We start from the raw sequence: 18,524 nt of genomic DNA on the forward strand, positions 1-18,524 counted from the left end.
TTTGAATCCCACTCCTTCTTGTCTTCTACATTTTTGTCTCGCTCTCTTTCCTTCTCTACATAAACAAAATTACATTTTAGATTTTCATCTTTCACAAGAATCTCCCTGCCTGCTGTCCACTATAGTATCAAAGTTTTATAGTATAAAATTAACCGGGAATATTATTACTAGTGTTTGCTATGGCTAACCTCCACAATTATTGTATTATTTACTATTGTTCATATTAGAGTTTTACAGTTTTGACTGGGCTGGTAAGCACCCAACCACGATGCATTGGCAATCAGTTAGCACAGGAGTTTTCAAACTGTGGGTTATGACCAGTGTTGGGTGTAACTGGTTACTAAGTAATTAGTTACTGTAACTTAATTACTTTTTACCGTTTTCTCTTAATTGACGAGTTAAGTCGTCAGTGGTGGGGAAAGAGTTAAAATGCATGTCTTTATGTATCCTTCTCACTTTTAAAACTTTGAGTTAATAAAAACAATGATAACATGTTAGTGTAGTTTTTAATTCTCACTACTAACTGGTTGGTTGTTAGCATTAATATTACTGAGATATTGGCTGTTTATTAGTACTTAAAGGGACAGTAAGTAGGGTTTTAAGTGTTTTATTAATCCAAATCAATGTCTTTATTCATAAATATGTTCTCGTTGGTGTCAAATGACCTCTGCCAGTGATCTTACTTTTCTTTGTAAGCTCAGAATTTCTTTTCTTTGTTTACATTAAACGGGTAAGTCCAAGGAGGCTTCCATGTCGTCCGCCATACTGATAACTATAACAACAGAGAGGGTCAAAAAGCACTTCCTTACCAACGCGTTTCCACGACGCATTTTCATTCAGAACACGTGAACTAGCTGAAATGGACAAGGAGATAAGTGATTACAAAATGGCTACTAATGACTAAATATGACAAGGATTTTGATATGATATATCATGAGGTAGTTTCATATTGCAGTTAAACTGGCATTTCATTAATAAAATGACAAGGAAAATGAAAGCTACTCAATTATACAAGACAAAAAATTTGTGTTCGCTCATGTTTCCATTTAAAAACATGTTGATAGGTCCCAGGAAAGATTATATACCCATTTTAAGTGGGTCTTGAAATTAATAGTTTATATACCCCTTTGTTAGCATACTCAACCGAATGCATAAAAACAAGCAGCTTTCCTTGTCTGAAGGATATATAAACATTTTCATCTTTTATTATTGTTTTGTTTCTTGTGATGGGCTCAAATTCAAATTGCATTTATGACATCTGTGTTTCGTATGTGACTCAGTCTGTAAAAATCCAGCTCAAGTCATTACTTTGTGATTAGTACATAAAATAATCCTACATAATGTAAATAATATACTGTGAAAATATAACCATGATATTTTTTAATATTGACGGAGTAAGACCATGTCATAGATTGCAAATAAATTAAAGTGATTGAAACCAAACTTTGATGCCCCTAATCAAAAAATTTGATTATAAGACTTCAGCCTGTATTGGGTTAGGGTCACACACATGTCCATGTCAGGGAAAAACATAAACGCATCAAACGCAAGTGTAGGGTAGCTAGTTTTTCCCAACTGAAAGTGCTGAGCTGTTCTGCTCTGTCCAGCCATGCAAGAGTCAAATGCGCCCCTGGAGGACCTATGTCCTCAAGCAGGTCGGTAAAGGTTGTGAGAACCATACTGGCTTCTGGTCTGTTGGTCGTGCCATTTCTAACCACTCAGACATCATGTAACTCATGAGTCACAGATAGCGCAGAATGTCTGTAAAACTCATCTGCACCTCACCACAATGCCATTCAGTCATGATAACGTATGTTAGAAAAGCATTAAAATAGTTTCTGTAACATTCATTGGGACAAAAGTCAAAAGCACTGGAAAGATTTTTTTTTTAGTCGAGAACATTAGGCTATCATGACATGCCAAACCTCATTTTGCTGACTCTGACAATTCCACATTTACCGTGAAGTTGAAAAGCGGAACGGTAATGAATAGTTTCCTCATGAATAATTTGGCATCATTAGTCACTCATGTTTCTGATAGCCCAGTTGCCCTTCTTTAGCATCCTTGATTTGCTAGCGCGCTAGTAACGCCGAACGTTTGGCTTACAACACATTGACCTAGTTTGTTACAACCCAGTGAACTCTGATGGCTCCCTCATTGGAACATGGCCACAATGGCCCGACCCACTCACCTCAGGCCCCGACAAAGAACCCATTGGCTGTATGTGTGCCACGGTTTGTGAGAACCACCCGCCTCCATCCTCTTCTCTTTCTGCAAAGAACTCTTTCAGAGTAAAGCACATAGACTTTTATTGTCCATTAACTCTAATTGGAGCACTATGGATGGGTCTGGTTGAAATGCCCACGCAGAGTTAATTGTGTTGTAAACGCATTCACGTTAGGCTTCTCTCCTGTTCCATGCAGAGAGGGAGAGATGGGGGAAGAGAGACAGGTCTGTAAAATCACATCATTAAAATGTGGGGTTAACCTTGTGTCTTGTAATAGAGCTCTATAGACTGCAGCAGTGACCGCCCACTTTTTTATAAGTTGCCTCGTGTCTTAAAAGTATTTTTTTCTTTGATTCAAAGTAATGCTGTGGTCATGCTAGAATTTTTATTTAATTGACTTCAATTCATACATATGTGACAGACCGGGAATGCAAGCCAAAATTTTAGGTTAATGATTTTTGACCTGCAAATTTGTATCACGTGACGATGTATAACCAACATGTGATCAGTACACTACCACTACTACTACCACTACTACTACCACTACCAAAAGTATGGAGTAAAGCCCGGAATATACAGTCAAATGCACAGTAGGGATTTATGCAATTTCCCATATTCGATGATCGTTTAAATTAACGATTAATCAACCGAATAACCGTTAACTGTATTAGTGCAATAAGCCTTTACTGCAGTGGCATATAGCCAATGACATAAAAGTGTGCGTAAAAACGGCAGCTTCCTAAGGCGAATTAAAAGATTTTATTTTGTCTAAATAACATGCTAGTGGGATTGTAAAATGTGTCAATGTAGTTGTTTATTGATAAAATCATCAATTTAATTTATCTCGTAAAAAAATATAATGACTAATAGACACAGTGTATAACTCTGTGCCTCACATGGACACTCTGCAACAGTCGCATGAAAGTCCATGACATGTCAAAATAAGTTTCATTATCACCAAGTAATATCTTTCTAGACTCGCTTTCCGAGTCGTTCATAGTGATACACCATTTGTTGTAATTATATCCAAGAAGGGCACTTTTCCCATCGTCACCTCAGCTTAGACCTGCGGCGTACTTTCAGCAAAGATACTTATATTATGCAGATGGCAACCTTTCATTAGAAAACACGCAAATGTCAACTTGGCTAGTGTGTAGCGCCTCAGCCAGTCGATAATGATCAGTGATATATGTTGTGGGATTTCAGAGTTTAACAACAGTCAGTTACAGTTTACGTGTAAATTTTTTTTTGCCAGAATTTAAAATGACATTTTAATCTGTTCATTAAAAAACGGCTTCTGGTCTCCTTCCCTGTATAAAGCAGAGTTAGCAGCATTGCTATGCCAATCTTGCAGGCTTCCCTGAAGATGGTCTTTGCTTTCAGTATTCTAAGCGTATTTGCATTTTCTATATCGGACCCTATCAGATCCACTGCGTTGCGTTGGCAGCCAGCCACGTCTCGCATGACGTTAAAAAGCCCAGGTGTGTTTTCAACATCATCGAGCATCGTTGTAATCATGGCAAGTTTAAATTCTGTGCGCTCGCTTCATTTTTTTTTCCGGCTGTATGTGTTTTGCGCAGGCGTCGCACACACGTGCATGATCTTGCTTATTCGACAATTGTTAAGTTTTATCGATTTGATTCTTATTGACGACAATTTATCAAAGATCGATTGATTGTTAACATCCCTAATGCACAGTATAGTTTATTTGACTCGTACGTGTACACAGACTTCGACACATGCGCATTGTGGCAAAATGCATTGCAACTCCTGGGCTACATACTACATTCTCCTGTATGCATACGCGTAATCTATGCATAATATCTATGCAGGGTTTCAAAAATCCAGCACTGTTCTAATGATGAAAATTGCATCATGGACCAAACTTTGACCTTAAGCCAAGCGAATATGTGAGATGTTAATAAAAACAACTGTTTTGCAAGCTGAAAGTATGGTGTGACCGTGCCATTATGGGGAAAATGAACTTCTCTTTAAGGCTCAAATGCTACAACACAACCATATTAGTTAACAGTAGCTGGCTAGCTAGATAGCTAACATTCATTATGCAAAGGTTGTCAACTGAAATGTGACTTCTGATTGGTGGATCTTAATTCAGGATTGTGAGCATCATCTGGAATGATGTGGACTTGTATCACAATTGCAACTCATTAATTTACCGAGTTAAAATGCACTAGGGAGGAAAACCACAGTGTGGTCACGTGGTCCGTGTCAAAAATAACAGGTGTGAGGATGATGATATAAAACCACTAACCGCTGAGGTGGGAGATGAGGACTGCAATGGCCACTTTGAATGCTGGACTTTGATTTTTGTGGTGTAGATCAGGGGTTAGTTGTTATAAGTTGGTTAGTTGTAAATTTGCTCTGTTTATTTGTGATTTCTTATACTCCGCACTGTTGACTACAGGGACTCCAAAAAAAAAATGGAAGGATCACTTTGAAACATGGATTTGAACTACACACTTTTGTGTTTTGTGGAATTGATGAGTTGAGGCAATCTGGTTGAGTTTTTATAGGAGCAACTGTGGGTCAGTTTGTGCTGATATGATGGAATGCCAGAGCGAACACAGAGATCCCATCTGCCTGCAAGCAGTATCCACTGAGATGGAGGTTTCATAGCACTGTACGCCTGAGTAAGATTGAACATAATAATGTGTTTTTGCTCATTTTAAGCTTTTGATAGCCCCTGCAGGATAGCAAAAGTCATACTTCACTTGTGAGTGAGTGTTTTTTACCACACATACGCTCATCACTTTTCTAAAGTCAACCTTTTTTAACATGAATAAAGTATTAGTATAATGCACAATGAACCAATATTATGAACCAATATTAAATGGGGTTTTTAGTAATAATACAAATAGTAACAAAACTGAAAAAATTTAATAAAAGTATTACTCATTGTTGGATCATGTCATGTCATTGTGTTTCTGTAGCTCAGTTGGAAGAGCCTTGCGTTAAGCCCTAGGCCAAACGGGGCGTACACACATAACGTGAATTCAAAGATTTGCGCAAGTAGATTACATACAAAGTCAATGCAAAGACACATCGCGATAGACGGGTAAATAAAAACGCACCCTTTTCCCTGGAAAGTGGACATATGGGCACATTTAGGATTCTATGAAGTTAATGGGAAACTAGACAAGACTTACGCTGTATGTAAAATTCTCATCTCAGGTATATGATTGTCATTGTCTTAAAGCTACTAAGCTTCTGTTTTTGTTGAGAATAGTTGCACTTGACTGATTAAAAATTTGGCTTGTTGTGTACAATAGAATTATGATGCATCGCAATGCATCGTAGAATCGAATTGAATTGAATCGTTACCTGGTGAATCGTAATTTAATCGAATTGTGAGGGCAGTGCCAAGGCACACCCCTACATACTACATACTCCTGTACGTGCATACGTGACTTGTGCGTACAATATATGCAAGGTTTTTAAAAATCGTTGGTGCGTGTACAGTATGCGCAAATCTTTTGATGCCAAAAATTGCAACTCAAGCGCTGTATGTAGACCCTCGCGGACGCGTAAAACTGGACTATACTTTGGCCTTTAGCAGCACAAAAGATCATGAGTTCGATTCCAAGGAGAACATGGATACTGATAAAATGTATTGCTTGAATGCACTGTACTTTGGATAAGTGTCTAATGTTATCGTGTCTATAACTAATGTTATCTCCCTTGTTTCTAAATGGTAACAGAATAAGAACCAAGTTTTTTATTAAATACAACAACGCCCTTTATTATTCCTTTGGTATCCAAGTCATCTCCAGAATATTTGTTGCTTTTTCAGTAAAAGGAGAGCTGATAGGATATCAATGTGCTGATCCTAGTGATGTGTGGATTTGATTCAATTACTCAGAGCAGAGCAATGACAGAAATGCGCACACACACACACACACACACACACACGCAGTCACATCCTCACTGCTCTTTGTTATCAGTAGCCTCCATTCAATTTATATTCCTCCTTTCCACATCTCTCTTTCCATATAGGGAATATTTTTAGCCCTGTGTGTGTGTGTGTGTGTGCATGCAGCAGGTTACAGTGCCGAGCTACTGTAAGCAACAGAGCCAGAATGACACACACACAGAGAGAGAGAGAGAGACAATCATGCACGTGGTCTGGTCTGTCTCAAGCACATCGGGTAAACTCTGCCACATCAGCACACATCACCTCCCCGGGGTCACAACCAGTGATCTGACTTAATATCCTAACCCCGACTTATCCAACACAAACGCACATGCACGCTGTCTACCTGCAGGTGATCTGCAGGGGTCAGCAAAAGCCTCTGGGTGCCTGAAGATGAAGTGTGCAGGGCACAGAATGAGTAAAACCATTTTGTCTAACATCAAAAGTGAGCGCTTGTATGTTTTAGACTTAATGGAAATGCTCAGTGAAAAAGTAGAGATGCTTATAGATGTCATGATGTTTTGGTTACCACTGGGATGCTTGAAGGACAGGTTTGTGCTGACACTTGACTTGAGTATTTGCATTCGACACTTGTTCACATGGTATGTTATTGCCAAGAAAATAGATTAATCAGATTACTTAATTATAAAAGTCATATAAAAATATATATGTGTATATGTGTGTTTTTTTTATGCGGGTGTCCACTTCAATTGTGAACCTGCCTGTGAAAACCCAGCAATGGTCATTTAAAGTTATCTACATAAAATCATCATGTATAATGTAAAGAGCATTCTGTGAAAATATAACTCTGATATTTTAATACTGACTAAGTAAAGCCATGTCAAAGACTGAAATTAATGTGAAATCAGTGGCTGAAATCTGATGCTCATAATTGAGACTTCACAGACAGGGTCACAATTCATTGTCCCAACATGCGCTGACACACTGTACCTGTCTAAAAGTGGTGGTTCTTTTTCTGGTAGAGATGAGGTAGTAGTTAGATGCTAGAAGACTAGTGTTGCTTACAGGCGCACTTATTATATACTGACATGAAATGCTGCTGTGATTAATCGATGTTAAAGATTTAACTGGGCGAGACTGATGTGATGCTCTCATTCAGCTGTGGTTGAGACTCGTCATTCAAAACTGAGAAAGCAACGCATGCGCGCGCATGCACACACACACACACACACACACACACACACACACACACACACACACACACACACACACACACACACACACACACACACACACACACACACACACACACACACACACGACTTCCATTGATGCTGTAATTGTTATTTTTAGATTTAATGAAACCAATTAAACTGGTTTCCTCATGCGGTAAATGGATGAGTCATGATATTCATTAATTATTGTTTTTTATAGTTCTTCTTTCATAGCAGTATGTTGTCTTGGACAGTAAAAATATTTTGAATAAGTTGTCTTTAAAGGTGCAGTGTGTAAAGTAGTGTAAAGAAATGCAATATAATATAAAAAATATGTTTTCAGTGGAGTATATCATAGACTGTAATAAAAAGATGAACGACACCCTTTTGCTCTCTTCCATTGGTGAAAAGTGAAGCCACCAGTGTCCCGATACAGCGCTGACATCTTGGGTCTTGAGTTTGCGCAGTAGCGATTTCGGACCAGTCCTGCGCAGTAGTGAGCAAGAAGTAAAGCCGCAAAATCAACGCCCCGCCCTCACTCTCGTAGCATGCGCATATCACAGCTGTCTATCATGACGTGACACCACCGTTTTTATAGTATTAATTAACTAACTAAAAGCAAACTTATTTTAAAAACAAACCCTTGATTTTACATCAGCGTGATAAAAAGTACAGTAAATGACAGAAACCAGCTTCTGAAAAAATATAATTGAAGTGTAATTCGTTATTTGTTTAGTTGGTGTCAAGTCCCATCGAATAACATGGGGGAGGCAAGATTCATGACCTTTACTGGGACCAGTCACTGGGGCGGCGATCGAGACATTTTGGCTTCACTTTTCAGGGCTTGTGCGGCACGCTTGGTGTATATAGAGAACCCCATGTTTTTTAACCTTATAATAAGCTGTTTTTTTTCTAAATACACTGTGGGTCCCTTTACATGGAAGTAGCTATTTTGCACCATGTTTCTACAGTAGCCCTAAATGGACAAACTGCTCTACAGATTACATTTGTCACTATGTTGTCTCTGATTATGACATGTTTGTCCTAGAGCATCTATCGTAGCTTCTCTATGTGCTTTGATAGGGAGGGGTGAGCGGTGGACTGAGTCGTTGGTTGCAATTTGCAGTCTCACCACTAGATGCCATTAAAATCTACACACTGCACCTTTAAGTTTCACTTTGTCCCTAGTCATTTAGGGTGTACTCGCATTATCCAAACCAAACAATGCACCAGCGCGATTGTCTCCCCTCCCTACTCCCCCAGAAGCACGCACTCACTCTGTACTTTTATCGATCCGAGCCGGGGCGCGTTTTCATCATTAAGATGTGATTGTTTTGACAAAAGCAGGAAGTAGAGCACTCTTATAACACTGTAGCCCATTGTAATGTTAAGTCTGTAACTTACACCATAGCCTTCCGTGCCTGAGCCCAAGTGAACCATGCTCCAGCCCACCTCTGCAACCCGGCCGGGCCGCGATTAACCAAACCGCACCCGGGCGCGGTACAGAGTGATCACACTAGTCAATCGAACCAGGCTTTGGGGGTCAAACGTGCCCGAGCGCGGTTTGGTTTGGATAGTGTGAGTACACTCTTAGGGAGTCCAACAATCGGTCATCTGTTGCTTCACCAACTGTGCTCCTGTATAGCTCAAGGGTAGAGCATTGCGTTTGCAGTGCTTAAAGTCATGGGTTCGAAACCAGCCCTACTGATAAATCCAGCCAAGACCAGCATAAGCTGGTTTTAGCTGGTCTCCCAGCTTGGTTTTAGTTGGTTTTGTTGTTGTATCCAGCTTGTCTAGCTGTGTTTTGGTCACTTTTTAAGCTTGTCTAGCTGAACTTAGCTGGTCAGGCTGGAAGACCAGCTGACCCACTTGCTTTGCCAGGCTGGGAGGACCAGCTTAAACCAGCTAAAACCAGCTACCAGCTTATGCTAGTCTTAGCTGGATTTTTCAGTAGGGAGGGAACACGCATACTGATAAAAATTTTAAAGCTCATACTGCCCATTTAAAAAAGACAGATTTTATAGACCAATCTTTTTAAGTCTGGATTTGCTTCTCATTGCGTGACAGCCCACAAGCACAAATCTAGATTTATCATTGTTTACTCATCTATGCTTGTGTTTGTTTAGCGTCGTTCTCGCTTTTCACCAAACACTAGGTAAACAAATGACCTCTCGTTCACCATGACGACGCCTCCTTGTATGACAAACAAGCTCATTCGCTCATACCTCGTGATTGACATCACCTCCCTCGCCCCAATTTGTTGTTTCTTATCGGTCTTTTCCTCTTCTACCCATCGGTCGATTGTCCTCCACCCACAGGTGATCAGCATCTTAATGACCTTTTTGTTGTTCATCCATACAGAGCGCTCATTAATGAATTTAGTCTGAAGTCTATTATAGGTGGATTGTGAATCAAAGGGAATGATCAAAGGTCACCTTCGATACGAAGGATCTGAAGAGCCCCTGCACCTGTGGGCTGCATCTCATGATTTTCATGGTCGACGCAGCCCCTGCACTTCCTGTGAGGTCATAGCCGAGCCGAAACGCTTTAATTCGGTCTTTTGTTTCAGTGAAATCAGTGCTCAACCCCCTGCTATTTATCTCCAACGTATCGTTTGTCACCTATAAATCTTTCTATATATAAACCTCCTGTTAATTGCTAGGTTACCGGTTTCCCAGCAACATCGAAATGCACTATGACCAGCGAGCACAGGTTTCACGCCTAGTCTCTCTATGTGAAGTGCTCGTTCTGTGGCGTTGCTTTGCCCTTTGCAGTTCAATATAAGTGACATCGAGTGGCAACCCATTACAATACAAAAGTTGTTTAATGTAACAAAAGTATAAGCTGTCATAATTTTCATTTGAATTAAGCATTGAAAATACAGTACTATGTAAACATTGTAGGCTATTACTAGCTTTAAAATTAGTTTTAATGACCATCCATATGTATTATCAGGGTTTTTTTTCTTTTCTTTTTTTTAAAGGGACAGTTCACCCAAAATTAAAATTTTCATCATTGTCGTCATTTACTCACCCTCATGTTGATCTAAACCTGTATGAGTTTGTAAATGACTGAAATATCTTTTTTGGGTGAACTATTCCTTTACATTTTTTATATCTACGTCCACACAAACACGCAAAAACCCGGTATGAAGATAAATAAACATTAACAGGTCTTTCTTTTTAGTTAAAATCACACAAATTAGTGTTTAATTTAATATTTTACTCTCCAAATGCTGTCCCATGCAAAGCATGCTGGGAACAACAAGTCCACTGCCTAGTTAGTTATGCTTGCCAAAATCATTCAAACAAAAAATTAAGTTAAATTTTCATCTTACAAATTTAAGTGGATTATACTTGATAAAATAAAATTGAATTTACTTAATAATGTGTTCATTTAGAATTACTCAAATTAATCATATTTTTGTTATTTAAAAAAAAATGTTAGGTTAAAAGAACAATAATTCACATTTTTAATACAGTTTACTCATTAACATTTTTTTTTAAATCTACTAAGGCACAGATTCATTTTTTAGAGTGTACATTAATATAGTCGATATATTACAGTTTTTTGATTTCATATAAAATCTGGGTTTTATTTTCCTTGATGACATGTTTTTTTTTTTTTTGCGTAGGTTTATCTGTCAGTAGCAGGTGTTAAATCTTTATAAAGGCCTTTATAATGGAATTCCCCATTAGCCACTGAAAGTTAGTCATTCTGCTCAATGCAAACATGCTTGTGTTTGGGTATCGCAAATATTTAAAGCACATGTCTTTTTGTTTTTTCTCTCTCTCTCTCTCTCTCTCTCTCTCTCTCTCTCTCTCTCTCTCTCTCCCTGTTCTGTCTCCAGACTGTTCAATTTGTCCAAGGGATCTTTGTGGAAAAGTACGACCCCACAATAGAAGACTCATACAGAAAGGCAAGTCCAGTTTTTTTTTTTTATCATTGTTGGGTCTCAAATCAATTTCTGATGGGATTTACATCCAATAAGTTTCCAAGTTCATGAAATACAATCACATGCAATTCATATATTACATATTTTATTACAACGAGATAAAAGTAGTTTCACTACATTTACCAGGTATAGTATTCTAAAAATGATTAGGATATATTTTGTAAAGATTATGTTCCACGAAGATATTTAGGACATTTTCGTACCGTAAATCTATAAAAATGTATTTATCATTAGTAATATGTGTTGCTTAAGACAGGGCTATTCAATTGGCGGCCCACGGGCCAAACCCGGCCCCCAAGGTAATTTGATCCGGCCCTTTATGTAGGACATCTCTAGAATAAATTTAGTTAGTTAGACAACGGGCGCTACAATTACAAATTGATGCGCGTGCGTCTGTTTCATACAGCATGAGCTGCAGAGGTGTGACCATTTCAGGCCCATAACAAATCATTCCTGTTTCTCTAATGGTTTCATTTCTGATGCTTGCCCACACACACACACACACACACACACACACACACACACACACACACACACACACACACACACACACACACACACACACGTGTGCACTTGTGGGATGTTTAATTGACCCAGTGCTCAAACTGATGCGTTCGATGATGTTTATATATTATAGTGGCTTTTGTCCAAGGTTCTGAGACAATGACCGAGTCTAAAAATGAATCTACATTTAAACAGTGAAAGGAAGTCCCATCATGACCAGTACTTCCCTTCCTCACTGTTGCTTTTGCTGGTGTCCCACGGACACTTCCTGTAGGTGGGGTTACTGGTATTGACAGATGGTGCATTATATCATATACTGTATGTAGGTGAAAATGAAATGCTTCTATGACTGAAGTGCTGGCCCTTCATATAGGTTTCCAGAAAGCATTTAGACACTCTTGAATACTCAAGTTACTCAAGTGTATACGAAGATTCATTGCTTGGATAACATATCAAATGTCATGCAAAAGTTTAAAGCGTCTTAAGTTGATACATCTATGTGGATGATGTCACGGATGTGTAAAATACCATCACTGTCTGGCCATATCATAGTGTTTGTGCAAACAGATCCCTGTAGCCTTCCTTGAAATTAGTGATTCACACAAAAACGTGCCGAGAGCTCAATTAAAGACAGCAGGAAGTTAGCAATGCTGGAATGTGCCATGGAGAGCACTGCAGGGGGTTATGGGAATGTGTTTGCTCATAAACAGCACAGGTGTATAGTTTATTAGAAGCTGTGTGCAATTGCCAAAAGAAGTTGTTTTGTTACAATGAGTTTTTATGTCTCCTACTTTGCAGCAAGTCGAAGTGGATGGACAGCAATGTATGTTGGAAATTTTGGATACTGCCGGAACGGTAAGACTGCAAAAAAACATTGCATGATTTATTTTTCAATAATGTCACACTGATTCACTCTGGTCCTCTGATTGGCTGTAATTGCAGTGTGCCAAGTTAAAATCCAGTGCTCTGTGCAGGTCAAATGAATCCGAGACAAAGTAGCTGATAACACCTCTGTCAGTGATACGATTTACAAATTGGCTCCTTGGCTTCAATTTTCATATGGTGGGACTGGCACCGCTGGACTGTAATGCTGAAGGATTTAATAGTTATTAAATAACCTTTAAAATATAAAAATCAACCCATTCTCATGATTTGCGTATAAAAGCATACACCTGTAAAAAGTTGTGCAATACATACGCCAAATTCCAATTTTGTGTGCATATAATGCACCAGTCCTTGCTATTCACTTAATACAGCATATTTTTGTGTCGTTTCATGTATTGGTTTTTACTTTTTTTTTTTTTTTTGCTTGGGGTTAGATTTGGGATTTGCTTTAGGATTTTAATAGCGATTTTAATATAAAGGTATCTCCATGTTTTTTTTGTCTATTTTTAAACCGTGGTTGCCTGGAGTTGGGTTTAGAATTTGGGTTTGGATGCCATTTTATGCACCACAAAGTTGTTCTTACCCCAAACCCAAGCTACAATAGTAAAAAAAGAGAAATAAACATTAAAAACCAAAAAGATATGCCGAATTAAGTGAACAGGAAAGGACTTGCATATCATATGCATGCAAAATTGGAATTTGTGGTATATATTGCACGACTTTTCACATGCCTAATTTGCATTTCTTGTTTTTTCTTTTTTTTGCGAATTTTTAAAAGATTCACTACACGTTTGGATGGAAACCCAACTATTTACTGTTGTGAATAAAACCATCGGAATTCGTGCCAAATTAAGTGAACGGGGAAAGACTTGCGTATCATATGCACGCGAAATTGGAATTTGGCGTGTATATTGCATGACTTTTCACATGCCTAATTTGCATTTCAGTATTTTCTTTTTTTGCGAATTTTTAGAAGATTTGCTACATGTTTGGATGGAAACCCAACTATTTACTGTTGTGAATAAAACCATCGGAATTCAATGTTCAGCGTTAAACCAAATCTCAAGCTAAAGGAATTCTTATGAAATAAATGACCATGTAATAACTTAATATGAATATTACTGATATTAATAGTAGGGCTGGGTATTGGCAAGGGCCTCACGATACGATACATATCACGATACATATGCCATTATACAATGTATCGCGATAAGATACAATCCAAGTAGTACGCTTTCATAGTGTACTTAAAGTGCTTTATTTTTGCTCACTAATATTGTACTTAATATACTAAAAATGCATCTTTAGTCCTTCTTAAGATGTTCTTAAAATCGTCTATTCTAAGTATACTTTACTGTGCTATGTTGGGACACCATAAATATGAACTAAAAGGTGCTAAAAATTTATTTAAAAATGTATTTAGGTACCACTTGTAGTAAACTTGAACCCATCTTTGTATGAAAGTTGAGTTCAAGTTTAATACAAGTGTTAACTAAATACATTTTTAATACAGAGATAGTATGTTAAAAGTGCATTTTAGTTCATATTCATGGTGTCTCAAAGTAGCACAAATAAGTATACTTAGATAATCTTAAGAACATCTTAAAAAGGACTAAAGATTAATTTCTGGTGTATTAAGTGCAGAATTGGTGTGCGAAAGTGGAGCACTTTGGGTACACTATGGAGGTGTACTGCTTTTTACCTGGGATACTGTGTTGGGTCTCCACTCCACATTTGCAAAAGTGTAAAAGCTTAGTCCAAAAGGCAGAACTGGTTTAATCAAGTGGTAATATACTACTTCAAGTCCTGTAGTTCAGTATACTAGCTGCATACTATACTGTACTATCGTAAAAAAAAAAAATTTCAGCCCCCATATTTGTAAAGCTCTTCACTAGCACAATTAATGAGCGTGACACTGTCACACTCACATGAGTCCTCTATGGAGCCAGATCATTATTTTTCTTCCATAGCCTTTCTACCATCATTCATTATTAAAGTTTATCTTTGAAAACCATTTTTGTTTCCTGTGCGTTCAGCACCTGTAAGCACATTTGCAGAAAAAAACTAAGCCGGATATGCTTCTGCTCACATTACCTTCACACCTTTTGGTCACATTGACTTTACAGTGGGTCATAGCAGGGCAGAAACTGACCTCTATGCAAAACTGATTTGTTGGTCTGAGTGAAACGTTCATAAAAATTCTCAGTCTGTTAGAAGCTTGCTAGACTTACACTGCCCATCAATCCAAATCGTTTTTTGATATATGAATGTTATTTTGCAAGCAATAACATTAGATTTTTTAGATGCAGTTTATGTCTGGTTGCCACAGTAATAACACCAGTGACACAAGGCCGAACTGTCACTGGAAAGACCCAACAAAAACTGGAAATTTTCCCCATGATGCCATTTTGCCATGCAACAAAGCGTCAGAAGCTTTATTATATTTACACATTCATGCATACAGTGCATTTCAAACCACCTTTATGTGATTTTAGATATGGTTTGATTTCATGTTTTGTGTCTGCCTTCCAGTCTATGAACAACTAAACTGATTTAGTCAGATACACTGGAAAAAGTTGGATCTACTAAAACGATACTTCAATTGGTAACACTTAAAAAAATTACGTTTTTTCAACTTACTTTTTTTCTACTTTAAGTGAAAAATTTAAAGGATTAGTTAATTTTCTTAAAAAAAAATCCAGATAATTTACTCACCACCATGTCATCCAGGGTGTTGATGTCTTTCTTTGTTCAGTCGAGAAGAAATTGTTTTTTGGGAAAGACATTCAGGATTTTTCTCATTTTAATGGACTTTAATGGACCCCAACACTTAACAGTTTTAATGCAGTTTAAAATTGCAGGTTCCACGCAGCTTCAAAGGACTCTAAACGATCTCAAACGAGGCATAAGGGTCTTATCTAGCAAAACAATTGTCATTTTTGGCAAGGAAAATAAAAAATGTGCACTTTTAAACCACAACTTCTCGTCTTCCTCCGGCTGTGTGACGAGCCAGCGCGACCTCACGTAATTGCGTAATGACGTGGAAAGGTCACGTGTTACATATATGAAACGCACATTTGCGGACCATTTTAAACAATAAACTGACACAAAGACATTAATTAGTATCATTCCACATACAACAACGTCTGAACGGTCCTCTTTCTCCACACTTGTAAACACTGGGGCGCCATTTTGCATACGTCATCCGTGACCTCTTGACGTGATGACGTATTACATGAGGTCGCGTTGGCGCGTCACAGGATCCGGAGGTAGACGAGAAGTTGCGGTTTAAAAGTGCATATTTTTTATTTTTCGTTTCGCTACATAAGACCCTTATGGGATCGTTTAGAGTCCTTTGAAGCTGCCTTGAAACTGCCATTTTAAATTGCATTAAAACTGTTAAGTGTTGGGGTCCATTAAAGTACATTAAAATGTGAAAAATCCTGAAATGTTTTTTCTCAAAAAACATAATTTCTTCTCGACTGAACAAAGAAAGCTATCAATATTTTGGATGACATGATGGTGAGAAAAATTGACTAATCCTTTAAAAAAAATTCAACTTACATTTTTTAACTTTAAGTGAAAGATTTAAAGTGAACCCATATGGACGTAGTGTCAGTGATGTCACCCATAGGTTTGTTGAAGCCTATTGTAGGCGGTGCCTGCCACCGGCATCTTGGCAGTGCGTCACCATGCATCACTCGCGGGTAACCAAAAATGGATAAACAGACAGGACGTGTGTAAAGCTAAGATGGCTGGTTTTCTGAAACCACGCCCGCCTAGCTTGACTATAGTGACAACAGTTTGCAGTTCACCCGTCACTCAAGAGGCCACGCTCTTAATTATGCAGGATTTTAAGGCTTAAAATAATTAAAATTTTCATTTCAAGTAAGAAAATGTAAGTTGAAAAAAATTCAGTTACCAATTGAAATAATTAAGTTTATCCAACTTTCACTTGCATTCCAATTTATTCCCTGCCTGTCTAAATAAACCCTTATATAAGTTATGAGACTTTTGAGTGGTTCAAAAATGTACATGATTACCACAGATTATCTGTACGCTGTCTGAGTTTTTTCTTCTCCACCCAGGAACAATTCACAGCCATGAGGGACCTATACATGAAGAACGGACAGGGCTTTGCACTAGTATACTCCATAACAGCACAGTCCACCTTCAATGACCTGCAGGACCTGAGAGAACAGATTCTGAGGGTCAAAGACACGGATGACGTGAGTTCAAACTGCTCTCCAGTCCATTTTTAGGAACCATCTCGCTCTTTCATGCTTTGTCTGCAGCTCCTTTAGCTTTCATCTCACCCTTTCATTTGATGGTCTTGGCACCTGCATGTCCTTTTAAAGACAGCACTCAACGGCAACTCCACACACCCACCCTGAGCCTTCAAGCTTGCTATTGTCAATAAGGGTGACCTTTCTGCTTTTAAAGAGATTCATCTTGGTGTTGACATAAGTAGTGATGCTCTCTACAGTAAATACAGTATGGGAAGGCACATATGGTTGGGAAAGAACAAAGTTAAATGCTAATTTGTTAAGCGTCTCCGCTTATCTGATCGAATATCAAACAGAATGCATTGCCCATTTTCTGTTTGTTCTGCTTTAGCTGTCTGCATTATTGAAATGCAATATGCATTTCCATGTCACTTTGAAAGTGTGGGCCAAAAATACACCTCAAATGTTAATGCAGTGTCATGTAGTTTCACTTCTGTTTGGTATCTGTTGAAAGAAAAGAGGAATCGGTCTACAACATAGTTTTATAATAAAGCTCTTTAGCTAGAGACATTAGCAGAAACTAAGTAGATTAAATTTATTTATGTGGAAGTTGTGAATTTAAAGGGATAGTTCACCCAAAAATGAAATTTTTTACATAATTTACACATCCTAAAGTTGTTTCAAACCTGTATAAATTTCTTTGTTCTGCTGATATTTTAAGCAAGGTTTGTAACTAAACAGTTTTGGAGCACCATTGACTTCCACAGTATTTTATTCCTATTGTGGAAGTCAATGGTGCTCCAAAACTGCTTTATTACAAATATCGTTCTCTGTTCAACAGAACAGTTGAGGGTTAGTAAATGACAGAATTTTGCTGTAAAAATCAACTCAACTACTTTATTAGTCTTTGTTTATTTATTTCTCTTTTTTATGGTCTCTCTTGCATGTCTAAATGAAAATTTTTTACTGCTTTAATTTAATCTTTTTGTCTCTTAACTCCTAAAGTATTTAATTAAAACCTGATTACTTTAAGGTATCCTTAAAGGAATAGTACTCCAAAAATTACATAGACTACAATTGACACTTCGATTGATTAAATTGACACTTTAATGTAGTTCCAAACCTGTATGGCTTTCTTTTCTGGACTACGAAGGGTTATTGGATGATTGGTTTATTTACAATATTTTTGAAATCTTTGTGTCCCCAGAGTGCGTATGAGACATTTTAGCTTAAAATACCATATATTTAACTTATTATATCATGTTAAAATTGACACTTTGTAGGTGTGAGCAAAAATGTGTCGTTTTTGGGTGTGTCCTTTAAAATGCAAATGAGCTGCTCTCTGCACTAAATGGCAGTGCAGTGGTTGGATGATGCAGATTAAAGGAGGGGTGCATGATCTCTGAAAGCCAATGTTGACATTTGAAATCACCTAAGCAAACACGCCCCTACCCAAATAGATGTCGGTTAGTAGACACGCCCCTTACTGCTGATTGGCTTCAAGTGTGTTTTGGTAGTCGGCCCGATTCCCTTTTCCAAAGGTTTTTTAAAAAATCACGCACCCCGCCTTTAACGGGTGGTATTATTATAATAATATCCCTTTTCTGACATCACTAGGGGA

At 38.0% G+C, this 18,524-nt stretch overlaps 1 protein-coding gene across 1 annotated transcript in view; it reads left to right on the plus strand.

Annotated features, from left to right (window-relative positions):
• Positions 1-18,524, plus strand: part of rap1b (RAP1B, member of RAS oncogene family) — a 65,004-nt gene that overhangs the window by 40,958 nt on the left and 5,522 nt on the right. Inside the window, exons 3-5 of the mRNA XM_055190130.2 lie at positions 11,184-11,252; positions 12,591-12,647; positions 16,766-16,906. Coding sequence (XP_055046105.1) covers positions 11,184-11,252; positions 12,591-12,647; positions 16,766-16,906 — 267 coding nt within the window. The remainder of the gene's footprint in view (positions 1-11,183; positions 11,253-12,590; positions 12,648-16,765; positions 16,907-18,524) is intronic.

The sequence above is a fragment of the Misgurnus anguillicaudatus genome, chromosome 1 (genome assembly GCF_027580225.2).
Source record: "Misgurnus anguillicaudatus chromosome 1, ASM2758022v2, whole genome shotgun sequence".
NCBI lineage: Eukaryota > Metazoa > Chordata > Actinopteri > Cypriniformes > Cobitidae > Misgurnus > Misgurnus anguillicaudatus.